General features: G+C 37.8%; 2 protein-coding genes across 14 annotated transcripts in view; both read left to right on the forward strand.

The window, feature by feature from the left end:
• Positions 1 to 148: 148 nt before the first annotated feature.
• The window catches only part of DST (dystonin), a 140,964-nt gene continuing 125,874 nt past the window's right edge, over positions 149 to 15,238 (forward strand). For 9 of the 13 annotated variants that reach the window (XM_069851456.1, XM_069851455.1, XM_069851454.1 and 6 more), the window contains exons 1-13: positions 149 to 228; positions 625 to 777; positions 1,030 to 1,184; positions 1,685 to 1,811; positions 3,359 to 3,542; positions 4,450 to 4,607; positions 4,934 to 5,112; positions 5,339 to 5,477; positions 6,266 to 6,459; positions 8,978 to 9,140; positions 9,817 to 9,900; positions 9,990 to 10,097; positions 11,414 to 11,512. In XM_069851456.1, the coding sequence (XP_069707557.1) occupies positions 226 to 228; positions 625 to 777; positions 1,030 to 1,184; positions 1,685 to 1,811; positions 3,359 to 3,542; positions 4,450 to 4,607; positions 4,934 to 5,112; positions 5,339 to 5,477; positions 6,266 to 6,459; positions 8,978 to 9,140; positions 9,817 to 9,900; positions 9,990 to 10,097; positions 11,414 to 11,512 (1,746 nt within the window). In that variant the 5' untranslated portion in view covers positions 149 to 225. The remainder of the gene's footprint in view (positions 229 to 624; positions 778 to 1,029; positions 1,185 to 1,684; positions 1,812 to 3,358; positions 3,543 to 4,449; positions 4,608 to 4,933; positions 5,113 to 5,338; positions 5,478 to 6,265; positions 6,460 to 8,977; positions 9,141 to 9,816; positions 9,901 to 9,989; positions 10,098 to 11,413; positions 11,513 to 15,238) is intronic. The other 4 variants (XM_069851467.1, XM_069851464.1, XM_069851466.1 and 1 more) reach the window with 1 other exon arrangement.
• Positions 12,380 to 15,157, forward strand: LOC138717722 (uncharacterized). The gene has a single exon (XM_069851478.1). The coding sequence runs from the start codon at positions 12,742 to 12,744 to the stop codon at positions 14,536 to 14,538; it is 1,797 nt and encodes a 598-aa protein (XP_069707579.1). The 5' UTR covers positions 12,380 to 12,741; the 3' UTR covers positions 14,539 to 15,157.

Genomic DNA, 15,238 nt, shown 5'->3' on the forward strand with positions numbered 1-15,238 from the left:
ATAATCTTAAAATAATAAGCACTTAAAGAAAACGTAATATTGTAGCTGTTTGTATACTTTTTAGATTGTTTCAAAGACTCCTGGACAAGGTCTTCCAGCCTATGAAGGCTGCTTGACCTATCACAACTGTATTTTCGTATATATTTGAAAGATACCATATACCGAAAATACAGTTGTGATAGGTCAAGCAGCCTTCATAGGCTGGAAGACCTTGTCCAGGAGTCTATGGTAAGAATTCAAGGACCTGTTTAGTATGAGTTACAATTACACAAGAAATGCATTCATTATGACTGGATATAAAATATGCATGTTAAAATAACTCATTTGAAATGAAGGAGTGTGAAAAGATATGTTTCATAGAATTTATAATTAAATAATTGCATCTACTCATATATAGTGACTATTTTTATACACTTAAAATACAGTGTTATTTGTTTCTTTATCTTTACCATACCAGATGTTGTGGGAAACCAGTGACTTCTGAAAGATATTTTATTCTTGTAGAATGTGTTACTTTAAGGAACACAGTAAAATAAGTCAGAAAAAGAAAGCATAACAGGATCAAAGAAACTGTGCTGCATTCTGGCCATCTCTTACAATGTGTCCTTTTATTAACTGTTTTAGGAAGAAAAAGAACAACTCTTGCAGTATAAGAGCACAGTAGCAGGCCTTGTGGGGAGAGCAAAGGCAATAATTCAGCTGAAGCCAAGGAACCCTGACTGTATACTCAAAACATCCATCCCAATTAAAGCCATCTGTGACTATAGACAAATTGAGGTTAGAAACTTGATTTTTTTCAAATCAATTACAGACGTGAGAATTGAGTTAAAGTTTCATTAATTACCATGTTCTTGGAGAATGTCAGGCACTAAATTTCTTCCACCCTAGTAAACAAGAGCAAATCCTTGTGTTTAACATTGTTTTTGTTGTTCTCTTGCTTATTTGTTGACACCACTTGCAGAAGTTCTTTGTAAAAGTATTTTGTAATGCTTAGCTCATTAAATTATTCTGCTTTTCTGTTAATACTAGATAACAATTTACAAAGATGATGAGTGTGTGTTAGCAAACAACTCCCATCGTGCTAAATGGAAAGTCATTAGTCCAAGTGGTAATGAGGCCATGGTGCCATCTGTATGCTTTACAGTTCCTCCACCAAACAAAGAAGCAATAGATACTGCCAACAGGTAAGGACAAAACAAAATCTCCTGTTTCCTTTTTATGAAGCTTGCATCATAAAAGAGGAGGCTGAAGGAAGCGAAGAGGAGGCTGAGGGGTGACCTCATTGCTCTCTACAACTACCTGAAAGGAGGTTGTAGAGAGGAAGGTGCTGGCCTCTTCTTCCAACTGACAGGGGACAGGACAAGAGGGAATGGCCTCAAGCTCCGCCAGGGGAGGTTTAGGCTGGACGTTAGGAAAAAATTCTTTACAGAAAGGGTCATTGGGCACTGGAACAGGCTGCGCAGGGAGGTGGTTGAGTCACCTTCCCTGGAGGTGTTTAAGGCACAGGTGGACGAGGTGCTGAGGGATATGGTTAAGTGTTTGATAGGAATGGTTGGACTCAATGATCCGGTGGGTCTCTTCCAACCTGGTTATTCTGTGATTCTGTGATCAAAATAATGTGTAGCATTTTTTTCCAATTTCATGTGTTACCTTTGGTCTAATGTTAGCATCTTCTGTGTTTCAGAATTGAACAGCAATTTCAGAATGTTCTGGCCCTTTGGCATGAGTCACATGTAAACATGAAGAGTGTCGTGTCCTGGCATTACCTGACAAACGAAATTGAAGCTGTTCGAGCTGGCAATGTTGCCTCGGTAAGTGCTATGACTAGCAAGGACCTGTTAGCCATTTGGTGGGAAGTCGTAGGCTAAGGCTTCCCAGAAATATCATATGGTCAGCAATTTGCAGCAGTCCTCATCCTCCTTGTGGGAATAGCCAGCGGTGGCCACGCTGGGTACCACTGTGCAACATTCTGTCATGACCTGAGTAACCTTTGCACAGATGCATTTGTGGAAGGAGCAGAGAGGTTGTATTATGGAAACTACCTGTAGCCTTATTGCACTAATCTCTCTGGTCTCCTGTTGTCAGCAGCAGGACGGGATCTTGAAAGCAATTGAACAGTGTCTAAATCTGAATTTTGTTCTGGATGAGTCTACCTTTCTGCATTTATGCTGTATCACCTGGGGAGATTTGCTTTGTTAGGCTAAAGTTAAGCTTCATGGAAAAATCCCAGACTTTCTTTCTTTATGGCTGCAACATCTTACTTAAAATGGACCAGCTGTGAAGTGACATTTAGTCTTTCAGGCTGAAGGCAGCTGAACACTCATTCCTCTGTAATGCATTTTTTTTTCATTCTTATACATGTCTGTAACTCGAGATGTTAAACAGCTAACTGGGATCAATTTGTCAGGAATGAAATAGTGATATATATCAAAATACTACTCTGTCTGGCTACAACAGTGTGTGAGATCACTGAATTACATGATGTTAGATGTATAGTTTACTATGTTAGTGTTACAGGCTGAGAGAGTTGGGGTTGTTCAGCCTGGAGCAGAGAAGGCTCTGGGGAGACCTTATAGTGACCTTCCAGTACCTGAAGGCAGCCTACAAGAAAGCTGGGAAGGGGCTTTTTGCAACAGCCTGTAGTGATATGAGAAATGGCTTTAAATTGGAAGGGGGAAGATTTAAATGAGACATTAGGAGGAAATTCTTCACACTGAGGGCTGTGAGACACTGGCACAGGTTGCCCAGGCACGTTGTGGATTCCCCCTCCCTGGAAGTGTTCAAAGCCAGGTTGGATGGGACCTTGAGCAGCCCAACCCAGCGGGAGGTGTCGCTGCCCATGGGCTTTAAGGTCCCTTCCAACCCAAACCATTCTGTGATTCCATGTTTCATTGTTTCTGTGATTGTGCAATATTGGTATATATCTGTCTACAAAATGTTGCAGTAACATTTGTAACACCCAAATCAACATTTTCACTCCTAATTTCCCACTGTTGCTGTTGAAAAGAAGGGTTCTAAAATAATTCTTGAAGTCTCCCTACTCCTATAACTATTGATGGGTTACTGTTTGTTGCCCTGTGGCGTTAGATGGAGGAATGGTGTCTAACGTACGATTGACTTAACATAGCCCGTTACTGGCATTAAAGATGGAAAAGGATTTTATAGTGAGTGTGAACTATCAACTGTTATGCTGATACCTGTCAAGTGGATTCCAGCCTTGGAGCACCAAGCTCTCAGAACCTCAATTCTTTGACTTTACCATCTTAGTACATATTGCCTTTTGATAAGAAGCAGTACAGGGAACTGTGTGAGTGATGCATCACTGCTGACTGTCCCTTGGGTTTATAATCTGTTCCAGATAAAGACGATGTTGCCAGGTGAACACCAGCAGGTTCTAAGCAATTTGCAATCCCGCTTTGATGATTTTGTGGAAGACAGCCAGGAGTCCAAAATCTTTACAAGCTCTGATACCGCTCAGCTGGAAAGGGAAGTCAATGTTTGCAAGCAATACTATCAAGAGCTTCTGAAATCTGCAGAAAGAGGTAAAACTTCGCCGAGAAGAGTAGAATGATGCCCTCACAAGAGAGATTGTAGTTCTTGATAAAACTTCTCTCTCTGAATACAAGCTCTCATGAATTACCCATTTTATCATATTGATATTCTTAATGCTTCAGTTCTTCTGAGCAGATAGTCATCTTTTTAACAGTGTGCACTATTACATTGTTCAGAAGCTGTAAGATTTTTTAACTTTGTATATATTAAGTTATTTAGAAATATTTATGCGTTACTTAATATACAGAGCACTACAAAAGATTTTCCACGCAAGAATTTATTTTATAGCTTACTGTTTAGTCCTACCTTCCTTGTTTATGAATGTTGGAAATGCAGCTTTATTACTTTGTTGAGTTTATAGCAGAATTCAAACTTTTTTCACGCTGTTAATGCAAGAAAAGTGTCCTCAGTATTTTTGTAGCTCCACAGAATGCCTATACTTACTGCTATCTTAACTCCATTTTTAAATACAGTAAGAGCAAAAAGCTTAGGATATCTGCTGTAATTGACTGTCAAGTAGCTAATGACTGAAAGAAATATAGTAGTGCAAAGCTGATTACTGAATTAGCATAGTTCTCTTTACTTAAGGAAAATGCGTTGCCCTGTGCATCTGAAAGACGGAACTTAAAATAACTGAAAAACCCTGGAGATTTTCTGTAGTTCTTGATGTCATCTGACTGAAATAATTAGTTGCTGAGTTTAGCAGTGTCTGCATGAGGGGTGATGCTAAGATTTCTGAAATTTGCCTTATAGCCAAATTTCAGTTGGAAGCTGATGGGATTTCAGCCAGTCATGAAAATACCTGTAGAATGGTGACTTTTATAGTGTTTCATAACAGGAATGGTGAAAATGGTGTGATGGCTTTGTTTGCTAACATGTGCCTTGTGTTTTCAACAGAGGAGCAGGAAGAATCCGTTTACAATCTGTACATCTCTGAAGTCAGAAATATCAGACTTCAGCTGGAGAGCTGTGAGGAGCGTTTAATACAGCAGATCCGAACCCCAATGGAAAGGGATGATATGCATGAAAGTACCTTCAGGATTTCAGAGCAAGAGGTGAGCCTTTGAGAAAGGCTGTTTTACCTAGGAGAAGAGTTTTATTTTAAAACAAATGTATCTACACCTTTTGAGTGTAGCCAGGGAAGTTTGTGGTGCATCTTGAAAAGACAAGAGTCAGACTAACCTTGTGTTTCTGAGAAAAAAGATGCCAATAAATGGCAACTCTGCTTGTTTCCTTTTTATTTATATATTCCTTTTCAAGTATTTTTAATGGTGTCCATGTGAAACAAACAAAAGAGAAGAAACCAGTGCTGATGATTAAGTAGAGTATACATGAAGTTTGTGTAGGATAAAAGCACTGTCAATCACCTTTCATTTTACAGAAACTGAAGAAGGAGCTAGATCGACTGAAGGATAACCTGGGAGTCATCACAGCTAAATGTGAAGAGTTTTTCAGTCAAGCTGCTGGTTCACCCTCAGTCCCTACTCTGCGCTCTGAACTCAATGTTGTTATTCAGAACATGAACCAAGTCTATTCCATGTCTTCCATTTACATAGATAAGTATGTAATAGGCCATATCCCATCATATTTTTTAGTTTACAGTTTTCTCTTCAAAATAAATTAAATATAAAGATACTAGTATGAATAGTACTGATCAAGGAAAAGGGAGGTAACGTAATTTTAATAGTGTATGAAGGGGTACCTTGTGATGTGAAAAGGCTGTAAAACACAAGTGTTGAATGCTGTTACTGATGGTTCTGTTAACACAGGATTACTTTTCTTTCAGATTAAAAACAGTAAGTTTGGTGCTGAAAAACACCCACGAAGCAGAATTTTTAGTAAAACTCTATGAAACTAAGTTGTGTGAAGAAGAGGCAGTAACGGCTGACAAAAACAATATAGAGAATCTGATGGGTACATTAAAGGTAAGTTGAGTGGTGCCTTTTTCATGGGCATGGGTAGTCTAATGATAGGAAAGTGAAATAGGTGTCTTAAAACACCTGCTTTGGTTATGCTGTACTGTATAGTGCATCAAAAGTTGGGGTATGTATTTGGAGGAAAGGCTATAATAGGATTGATATCTCGGAATGTGCTTTCCTGCTGTTAGGAAATTCCTTGCAGTATGTGAGCTTCCAAGAGTGGCTCTCGTCAGTGCTGCAGTAAGTTGGGGTGGTTTTTTCTCTCTTCACATGGTAAGATGTGCTTAAGGTAGCATAAATGTTTGTTATATAAGTGTGGCCACAATAACGTTCCTGCTGCTGCTATGGTAGAATAATCAGCGTTTCCTAGGAGGTTTGACAGATCTCTCTGAGAAAGGGTAAGACTGATGTTCAGCATTTTGAGTGTGCTGTATATGCCTCATTTTAATATAGCAAACAATTAGTAATGCTTTTTATTAGATGGAACAATCACCATCTACCTAAGAATTTCTTTGAAAGCTGTAGTTTATAAGATAATTGTGTTAATTTCCTGTCTTTTGTGATGCATGTGTTGTTGGTGATACTTTTACTTATAATTATTCCACAGTTACAGCTGATTAGTTGCTTCAGACCCATTCTGGTGCCATTGCAGTGTCTGAGCAACCAAAATTAAAATATTAGTTCAAACATTTTTCATTTATTCATTTATGCATTTTACTCATGTAAAATACTGATTTATAAAACAGTGCCATAATCTAAGAGTTACGTACAATCTGTCATTTGTTGCATACTAGCAATGGAGGTCTGAAGTAGATGAGAAACGATATGTGTTCCACGCCTTAGAGGATGAACTGCAGAAGGCAAAGATGATCAGTGATCAGATGTTTAAAATGCACAAGGAACGTGATCTTGACTTTGACTGGCATAAAGAAAAAGCTGATCAGTTAGCTGAGAGGTGGCAAAATGTTCATTCTCAAATTGAAAACAGGTTTGTATAACTTCTTATTATACTCTCTTCATGTTTTATGCTATTTCTGTTGTTTCTGAGGAAAAATAATCAGAAAAGATTTTTAGAATACGTCAAAATAGTTTTCTGAGCCGCCTGTGAACAGTGATCAAGGATTCTAACCTTTTCTGTGCTGTTGACATCATCTTACTTTTCTGCGGGAAATATCTGTGACTGTTTAGAATCAAAAGAGTAACAGGATAGAGAAGCTTTATTTACTCACAACTTACTGAGACAAAGTAGAGGCATATTGGCTTTTTTCTTTCCAAAAAAAAAAAAAAAAGCATGTAGAAATGGCTTGCTGTCCTATGGAAATACCATCTGTTTCTCCACATAATTAGTCCTGACAGGCTAAACAGTTGAGCTGATTCATCAGTGATGATTGGATTCATGTTAACTTGCGTTTAATGACTCAAGTGCTCGGTCTGGAAGCCTGTAGCTTTCTTTTACTTCTGTGATAGTTTTATTGCAACGATTTTTGGTGAAGTGCCAGTATTGTCTTTTGGTGTGCAACTGTTTTCATGTAGCCTCAATATCCAGTTGAGATGTTGCTATGAGTTGAGCCCTTCGGTATTGCTGTTATGATGATATTTAGACGTTACTCAAATGCACACGCCTACACAGATGTGCAGATAGAGCAGAACACACCTACCTGTAATTCTGAAGGAGACCACAGAATCGTATCATCATGGAGTGGTTTGGGTTGGAAGATACCTTATATATCATCTAGTTCCAACCCCACTGCCATGGGCAGGGACATCTCCCACTGGAACAGGCTGCTCAAGGCTTCATCCAACCTGCCCTTGAACACCTCCAGGAATGGGGCAGCTACAGCTTCCCTGAGCAACCTGTGCCAGTTCTTCACCACCCTCATTTGTGAAGAATTTCCTCCTTATGTCTAGTCTAAATCTTCTAATTTACAACCATTACAGAGTCATAGAATGGAGATGTCCATACATGACATTCCTAGAAATACTTTTTCCTTCACTTGCTATAGATACTGAAGGAAAAATTATGAGCAAATAAAGGAGATCTGCTCTGTACAGCCTGGATTTAAAACCTACTGTAGTTTGTAATTATAGATAACCTGAACAAGAGTGTCAAAGACAGTACTTTTCATGTGAAACTTCACACAATAGCCTTTCACATTTTTGTCCTCCTGTTTAAGTGACAAATATCTGTACAGGTGTAATACTGAAATAATTCACTTGTAATTAACTAATTTACTTGACTCTGTGTAGCATTGGTAGAAGTTAAAAGACAGGTGGGCATAAAGCTGACTCATTTAAAGCTGGCTGCAGAATGGCTAGATTTAAATCCATCTCAGATTTATCATTGTCTGGTAGTGTGACAGAGTTTAAATGATAAATGAGATACTGAAGTGTCCTTATTTCTTCAGAGAGCAAATGTGAACACAGGGAAATTCTTAACTAGAATATTCCTGAAGAAAATATGCTGAAAAATTACTATTAATACATAGTATCTTCTAGTGTAAACAGGACAGATTGTGGTAGTTGCAGCTTGTAGCTGTAAACAAGCTGCTTTCTGCAAATGTTCTCTCTGCTGCTTCATAACAACTTGACACCGATGATCATTATATGAAAAGCATGTACAAATATTTGCTGCAATTATTGTGTTCCTTTCTCTTTTTCATGGTTATTAGCTTTAAAATGTACATAAGTATGAAACCTAATCAATATTGTTTCCTTGCTTGCTTTTTTTCGGTCTCCTTTGGGCATCTTGAGAACAACACTAGTGCAATTCAAACTATTCCTTCCAAATGAAACTATGAAAAGTTGTTAAATATAAGTATGTTTATCCTTAACCCTGTGATCTTTTAGATTAGTAGTATCTATGGGATCTTTTGAAGTATAAGGGTCACGAAAGAACAATTTTCAGTATGGAAACCACTTTCAAGAAATAGACAGCGTACTTCTTGTCAGGTCAAACCCACGATTTAAAACTGGACTAACCCAACCAGATCAGTTGCTTGTGCACGTTAGAATACTTAATAGATGTGGGTTTACTGTAATCCCTGCTGTTTTGTGGGAGGCTTGGAGTATGGTGAGCCTCTGCTTAACCTCTAGTATTGCTTTTTGCCTTCTTGATTCAAATAGATTACATTTGAAATACTCTCACTTCTTGTAACAGAGTTAATTGCTGTTGCACAGCCCGCCCTCCTGCTTGCTGTTTTCCTGTGGTCACGGAGTTTCAGGTGGTTTAGCTCATTGATAATGAAGATATGCAGAATTTCTTCTCTCATAGGATTTCTCCTTGATGTCATTTATGACAAATGAAAAGTTTTCTTCAAGCTGGGAATCTTGATATTGGAGAAGTTGATTTGCTGTTAAGTTAGTGTTATTTCAGTATGTTTATAGTGTGAGCTGTAGCGGAACTATGGCATCTGCAGTCTTTAAAGCTGTGTTTGGCTGTTGTGTTGTGCTGTTTATCTTTTATAATTAACTTCTCTCCTTTGACATATCTTCTAATATGAAATTAGGTTGCGTGACTTGGAAGGTATTAATAAATCTCTGAAGTATTACAAGGATACTTACAATTCTTTGGACACGTGGATTCAACAAGTGGAAGAAACTCAGAGAAAGATGCAAGAAATCCGTTCTGAAAATAGCAAAGCATTGGCTAAACAGCTGAACCAACATAAGGTATGAAAGCTGTCTCGATGTAGGAAAGCACTGCTTCAGCGACTGAAAAAGAATGAAAATATTTCTTGAACCCAGTCATGTCAGTCTTTATTCTTGATAGGAAGTGTTTATGTCCCTCTCTCCTTATTGTAAAATTCCAAATAATCACCAGCTTTTATGGTTTTTTTTGTTCACAATGCAGCTAACATAATTAACATATCACTCGCTGATCATAGACATTCTATAAGCCAGGTTGTTTCGGCCTTTAAATCTCCAAGAAGAGTAAAACAAAAAGGCCTACAATTCTCTACTCTCCTTATCACGTAACTTTTTATTCAGTACTGATCTTGATAGTTATGGATGTAGAAATACTTTCATGGAAGCAGAGCTAAACTTCATAACTCTCCATAACAAGAAGGGAATGCAGCTTAAATAAGAGACAGAATAACAAATTATATGTATGAAGTGGTAAATTCTCAGTTTTCTTTTTAAGTTCATTCCCCAGCTATTCAAGCTGGCAAGGTTTTCTCATTACTTCTGTAAGCCTGACAAAGCCAGGACATGGCCTTGAGCATGTAATTACTTGTGCATATGCAGAAATGAGCATACTGTGTAAATTTAATGATGTCAGAGAAAGGAAAAATAATAGCAATAAAAAGCACTTTTTAAGGTGAAGATGAAGATTCATATTTTACAGATGCTGGTTTCTGAGATTGAAATGAAACAAAGCAAAATAGATGAATGCCAGAAGTACGCAGAACAATATTCAGCTGCTGTGAAGGTAATAAATAACATTATACTTGGAATCCTTTTTGTTAGTGTTAGTATCGTGTGGAATGCTGATAATTTTGTGTATTTTCTGTTTTACAGGACTATGAGTTGCAGACTATGACCTACAGAGCTATGGTTGACTCCCAGCAAAAGTCTCCAGTGAAACGCCGAAGAATGCAAAGTTCATCAGACTTCATTATTCAAGAGGTAAATTGATTTCTTATGAAAGGAAAATGCGGGGTTTTTTGAGTCTTTGCTTAAAACAGAGTAAACAAAAGTATGGGATTTAGGTTTTATTAGTGATGAAATAGGTAACCCAAGCAAGGGGTTTGGTTTTTTTCTGATATAGATTTATGATGTGATAAATATCCTATGGATCATTATGCAGCATTTAGGTAACGAGGTGGTATATTGTTGTTGATGAGCAAAAGTCTCTCGAATTTTAAAAAGCTGTGAGGAATGTACCTCATAAATCTGTTTAGAACCTCTGGGCTGTATCTTCATCACAGTTAACAGGCAGTGCTTTCAACGTTACCATGGATAGAACTTGCCGGATCTGGACACTTTGGGAGATTTCAAGGCAAATCAGCCAAATTTGTGTGGGAAAGAGAAGTCTCTCTGCTATTAGACAGAGGAATAGTGACCAGCACTGCTTGTCTCGCTTATAACCTATTCTTATAGAGCAGGAAGAATCAAGTGGTTGGACTCGATGATCCAGTGGGTCTCTTCCAACCTAGTTTTTCTATGATTCTGTGAAGTGTCTGTGAAGTCAAAATACCGTCATGTTTCTTCTCTTTAGGGATGTCCTCATACATCTGTATGATTTATTTGTGCAAGTGCACCCTGCTGGTGGCATTCAAATTTAGAATCGTAAAATCATAGAATAGTTTGTGTTGGAAGGGACCTTAAAGATCATCTAGTCCCAACCCCCCTGCCATGGGCAGGGACGCCTCCCACTAGATCAGGCTGCCCAAGGCCCTTCCAACCTGGCCTCCAGGGATGCGGCATCCACAACTTCCCTGGGCAACCTGTTCCAGTGTCTCACTAGTCTCATAGTGAAGAAATTCCTCCTAATGTCTAGTCTAAATCTGTCCTTCTCCAGCTTATACCCATTGCCCCTAGTCCTATCACTGCAAGACTTTGTAAACAGCCCCTCCCCAGCTTTCTTGTAGGCCCTCTTCAGGTACTGGAAGGTCATTATAAGGTCTCCTTGGAACCTTCTCTTCTCCAGGCTAAACACCCCAGCTCCCTCAGCCAGTCCTTATATGGGAATTGCTCCAGCCTGATCATCCTTGCAGCCTCCTCTGGACCTGTTCCAACAGTTCCATATCCTTCTTATGCTGAGGATTCCAGAACTGATGTTGAGGATTCCAGAACTGAATCAAAATTAGGACTTTGGATTCCACAAAAATTATTTTGGAATCAAAATCGAGATTGTTTCTAGAGTAGTGTTTATCACTTCCATGAAGGTTAATAGAAGTGTTTCCCTCTCTCACCCCTACCTCCGCTTTCTTTCTCTGCAGTTCATGGATTTGCGGACTCGTTATACTGCCTTAGTGACCCTGATGACCCAATACATTAAGTTTGCTGGTGACTCTTTGAAAAGACTGGAAGAGGAAGAGGTAAGTCTTCCCTTGGCAGCCAACCACGCAAAAAGAAGAGCTGGGTAAACAAAGAGCAATATACCAGTTGGAATTGTTTACAGAGTTAGCAGCAGCTATGAAAGACTAAAATGCCTAATATACTGCATGGTATTCAGGAATGTAGGAGTGCTAAATTAACACCATTATCATTCAGATAAGCAAAATCATTCATACATTAATTTCTTAAGTTTCTTTGACATATTTAGATTTTTTTTTACTTCTGCTTTTCTACTGTACTGATTCCTTGGGGCCAAACAGCATTTTATTTATGGTTAGCATTGCATGTTATTAACAAAGGTAGATTACAGAAATTGAACAGACAAATTACTCAAAATTCCAAAAAAATTGAGAAAAGATACTTTTAAATTCATAGCTTTCTTTGGAAGTGTTTCTCTCTGAAGGAGACTGTATAGTCATTCTTTAAAGACTAAGTGTTTTAGTATAATCTATACAGTGCATATCTCTAAAATAATGCCCATATTAAATGTAATCTTGTAATTAACTGTGCCCACATTAAATGTAGTCCTAAATAAATTACATAAAATTGGAGAATGCTTTCATAAGGGTATAAATTTCAAAGTTATTACATGAAAAAATCTGAATTCTTCAATGAATGTTATCTAATTCTGGTGCTGGCTTTTCTTTATTGGCTTTATTGGCTAAAGTGGTGGAGCATACGGATGGAAATAGATAATGTTTGTTGATAACTGGCTATTGTAACTGAGGATCATTATGACTAATAATGTTAGTGATATCAAGGATAAAAATTGAAGCAAAGAACAAGAATTGAAGCAAGGATCAAGAAACCTGTGAATGCTGATAGGCTTCATGTTGTTCGAGAAACTCTTGAGTTTCAGTCTGCTCTGAATCTCCAGGACTGCTTTTTTGGAGTATTTTCTATCCTCCTCCACTTCTGGCAACCTTCTAAATCTTTCATAGTTTCTTTAAAGATAACCTGAGCAGGTTTCCAGGCTCAAAGTGATTTGATGTTTTTTTCTTAGTAATCAGGATAGCGAAACAGAAAATGAATTATCATTTTCAAAGGAGGAATGGTATTTTTTTTTCTTCTGGAATCAGACCTATGCAGTCTGTGATTGTTTCAAGATTATCTTCCGTGCCAGTCTTTCTTTCTAACTCTCAGTAATAGCAGTAAGAATGCACAGAATAAGGAAGAAAAAGATACCTTCCATGATATCACAGTTTAATCTATGTGCTGTCATGCTCAGAGCTTACCAGAGGAGAGTGAACTCCACCAACCTGTGAAGTCAGCTGAAGGCTTTCAACATTTGGGAAGTAATGAGGCTGTTGAATTGAGAGAGGAAGACACACCTAATGAAAGTGTGATGGATGTGGAGTATTTACAAAAAGAAAACTCTTCCAGTAAACCTAAACGTGCACAAAACAAATCAGAAATTGATGGAAGAAAATTAGATGTAGGCGTATATGATAAATTCAAAACTGACAGAAGGTTAAAGCAATTTTTAAATTTTGGTCATCAAGAAAGTAGCATTAGTGGCAGCAGAGAAAATAAGCTACACACAGAGCAAGAGAATGCAATGGGTTTTGGTAATGAAATTGGAGAAGAAAAAGATGGTGGAAAAGATTGTTTTGTTCTGTCTGAGAACCATGTGAGTGTCAGTAATGATCCTGCTGAAATGATAAATGGGCAAATGGTTAATGGAGAGAGACAGAAAACAGAAGGAGTATCAAAGAAGTTGCTTGAAGTGGAAATGATATACACAACTACAGGAAAAAGTTGTTCAAGAAAGACAGTGAGAGGTGCTCCAGCAAAGGGAGAACATGAGATGCAACCAGAAATTAATTTTGTGCAGACAATGAAGAAAGATGAAGTTACTCCAAAAACTGGAAAACATGCCCTGGTCATCAGCCCTTACAAGGAGCAACATTTTTCACAAAGAACTCATTTTGAATGTCAGTGTAAAGAACGATGCTTTACTGAAAGCAATAGTTGTGATATCTTAAACTCTGAAGACAGAGAGTTTCGAGTGTGTGGTGAAGACGATGACTCTCTTTCAGGTGTAAGGGATGCAATACTGTTAGAGAAAGCTGCATCCTCATTTAGAGAGCTGGCAGCGCGTGATGGAAGTGAAAAAACAAAGTTAAGTTTGCAATCTGTGAGCAACTGGGTTGTTTCTGGTAGGGTTGAAAGTGATACAAACAAACTACGTGGAGTATCTCTGGATAAAAGCCACTTCATAGCAGAAAAGAGAGTCCTAGAAAATACAAATTCAAATCCAAATGCAAAGAAACCCAAGACTACAATGCAAGGCATTTTGGCTGTTTCTTCAGGAAATATTTCAGAGACTCAGTGTGCAGCAAAAGTCTCTGAACCTTACCCTTTAGATTTTGCAGGATCACCAGTGCAGAACGATCCAAGTTTAGGTACAGAATGGTTAGGAAATGCTGGTGATTTAAATGCAAATACATCCTCCTCAGAAATTATTTCTGGAGGAGGGGATAATTTTCGATTATCAGAACATGGATTATCCAAAAAGCTTTTCAGTCATGATAAGAAAGTAAGTGAGAAGGAAATACCACAGGGTAAGATCTGTGGTCTGGGCAACATAAATGTAAGCAGGAAGAAGTGGAATGGAGAAGACAAGTTAGAACACGGTCAGAAATGTAAAGGTGTATTGCTAGTTGCAGAAATGGGTGGTAGAGATACGAGTCACGGCATAAAGGCACCTGGAAAAAACACCGAACTCCAGAAAACATTTTGTGAAACAGAGAAAAAAACCTCCCTTGCCAAAAAAGAGAAACAAAATGAAGGAGACAATGATAACGAAAAGAAAAGGAGCACAACTATTGTGAAGGTACCAGAGTGTTTATGCAATACAAATGAAACAGTTAATTTAGGAATGATTCCAAAGCAATCTAAATCAACATTTGAATCTCAAAATATGTCACGATCAAGTGATTTAAAGTTGATTCAACATAATTTAAACAATGAATATTCTAATGATATTAATTTCTTTGCATTTTGAGATGCTTGAATTTTTAAGTTCTTATAAATGTGTTTTTGTTTACTTTGTCTTACTATCTAATTCCCATCCTTTTCTCCACTAGCTGATGCTCAGCCATGTTCATTAGAAATAATGATAGCTAAGAAGATATAGCTTGTGACTGTATCTGTGGGTTTAGTTTTTCAAGCATAGTGCATTAGATTTTGTGTCTATGGGAGCATAAAAGGAGATCTGAATAGAAACCAGTTTAAGTGTTCTGTTTCTGTTAGGCTTTATTCAAAATTGTGACATGGAAAATATGAAGGGGAACTCAAGCAGCTGCCTTTGCATTAGCCTTTTCGGAAATGTTTCAAATGTCCTATGAAAAATCACTTATATCTGTTAAATTTGAGCTAAACCAACATTTTGTTTATTTGAAAATGTTCCTATAATTACCCTTTGTGCCATGTTTGTATGATTGTAGGAATATAGGTGTGTTCTTACTTCATGTTAGCTCACAGTTGGTAATAAATGCCTTAATAGTGCTAATGAAGACAAGGTATGTATAGCTTCAAACATATTACTACTGGTGGACTTATATCTTGCTTACAAGAGTTTCCCTAGATTGCCAACATACAGAGACTACTGTTTTTCACTAGGATTTTCCCAGTTATCATGTTTTTACTGCTACAAGTGTCTACATGGCGCTGGGACTGTGGGGCACACTATAGAGCATAGATGT

This window comes from Phaenicophaeus curvirostris, chromosome 2 (genome assembly GCF_032191515.1).
Source record: "Phaenicophaeus curvirostris isolate KB17595 chromosome 2, BPBGC_Pcur_1.0, whole genome shotgun sequence".
Lineage (NCBI taxonomy): Eukaryota > Metazoa > Chordata > Aves > Cuculiformes > Cuculidae > Phaenicophaeus > Phaenicophaeus curvirostris.

Excerpts from the sequence above, each read along its gene's own strand:
- LOC138717722 (XM_069851478.1), top strand. The coding sequence starts at position 12,742 with ATGTGCTGTCATGCTCAGAGCTTACCAGAGGAGAGTGAACTCCACCAA.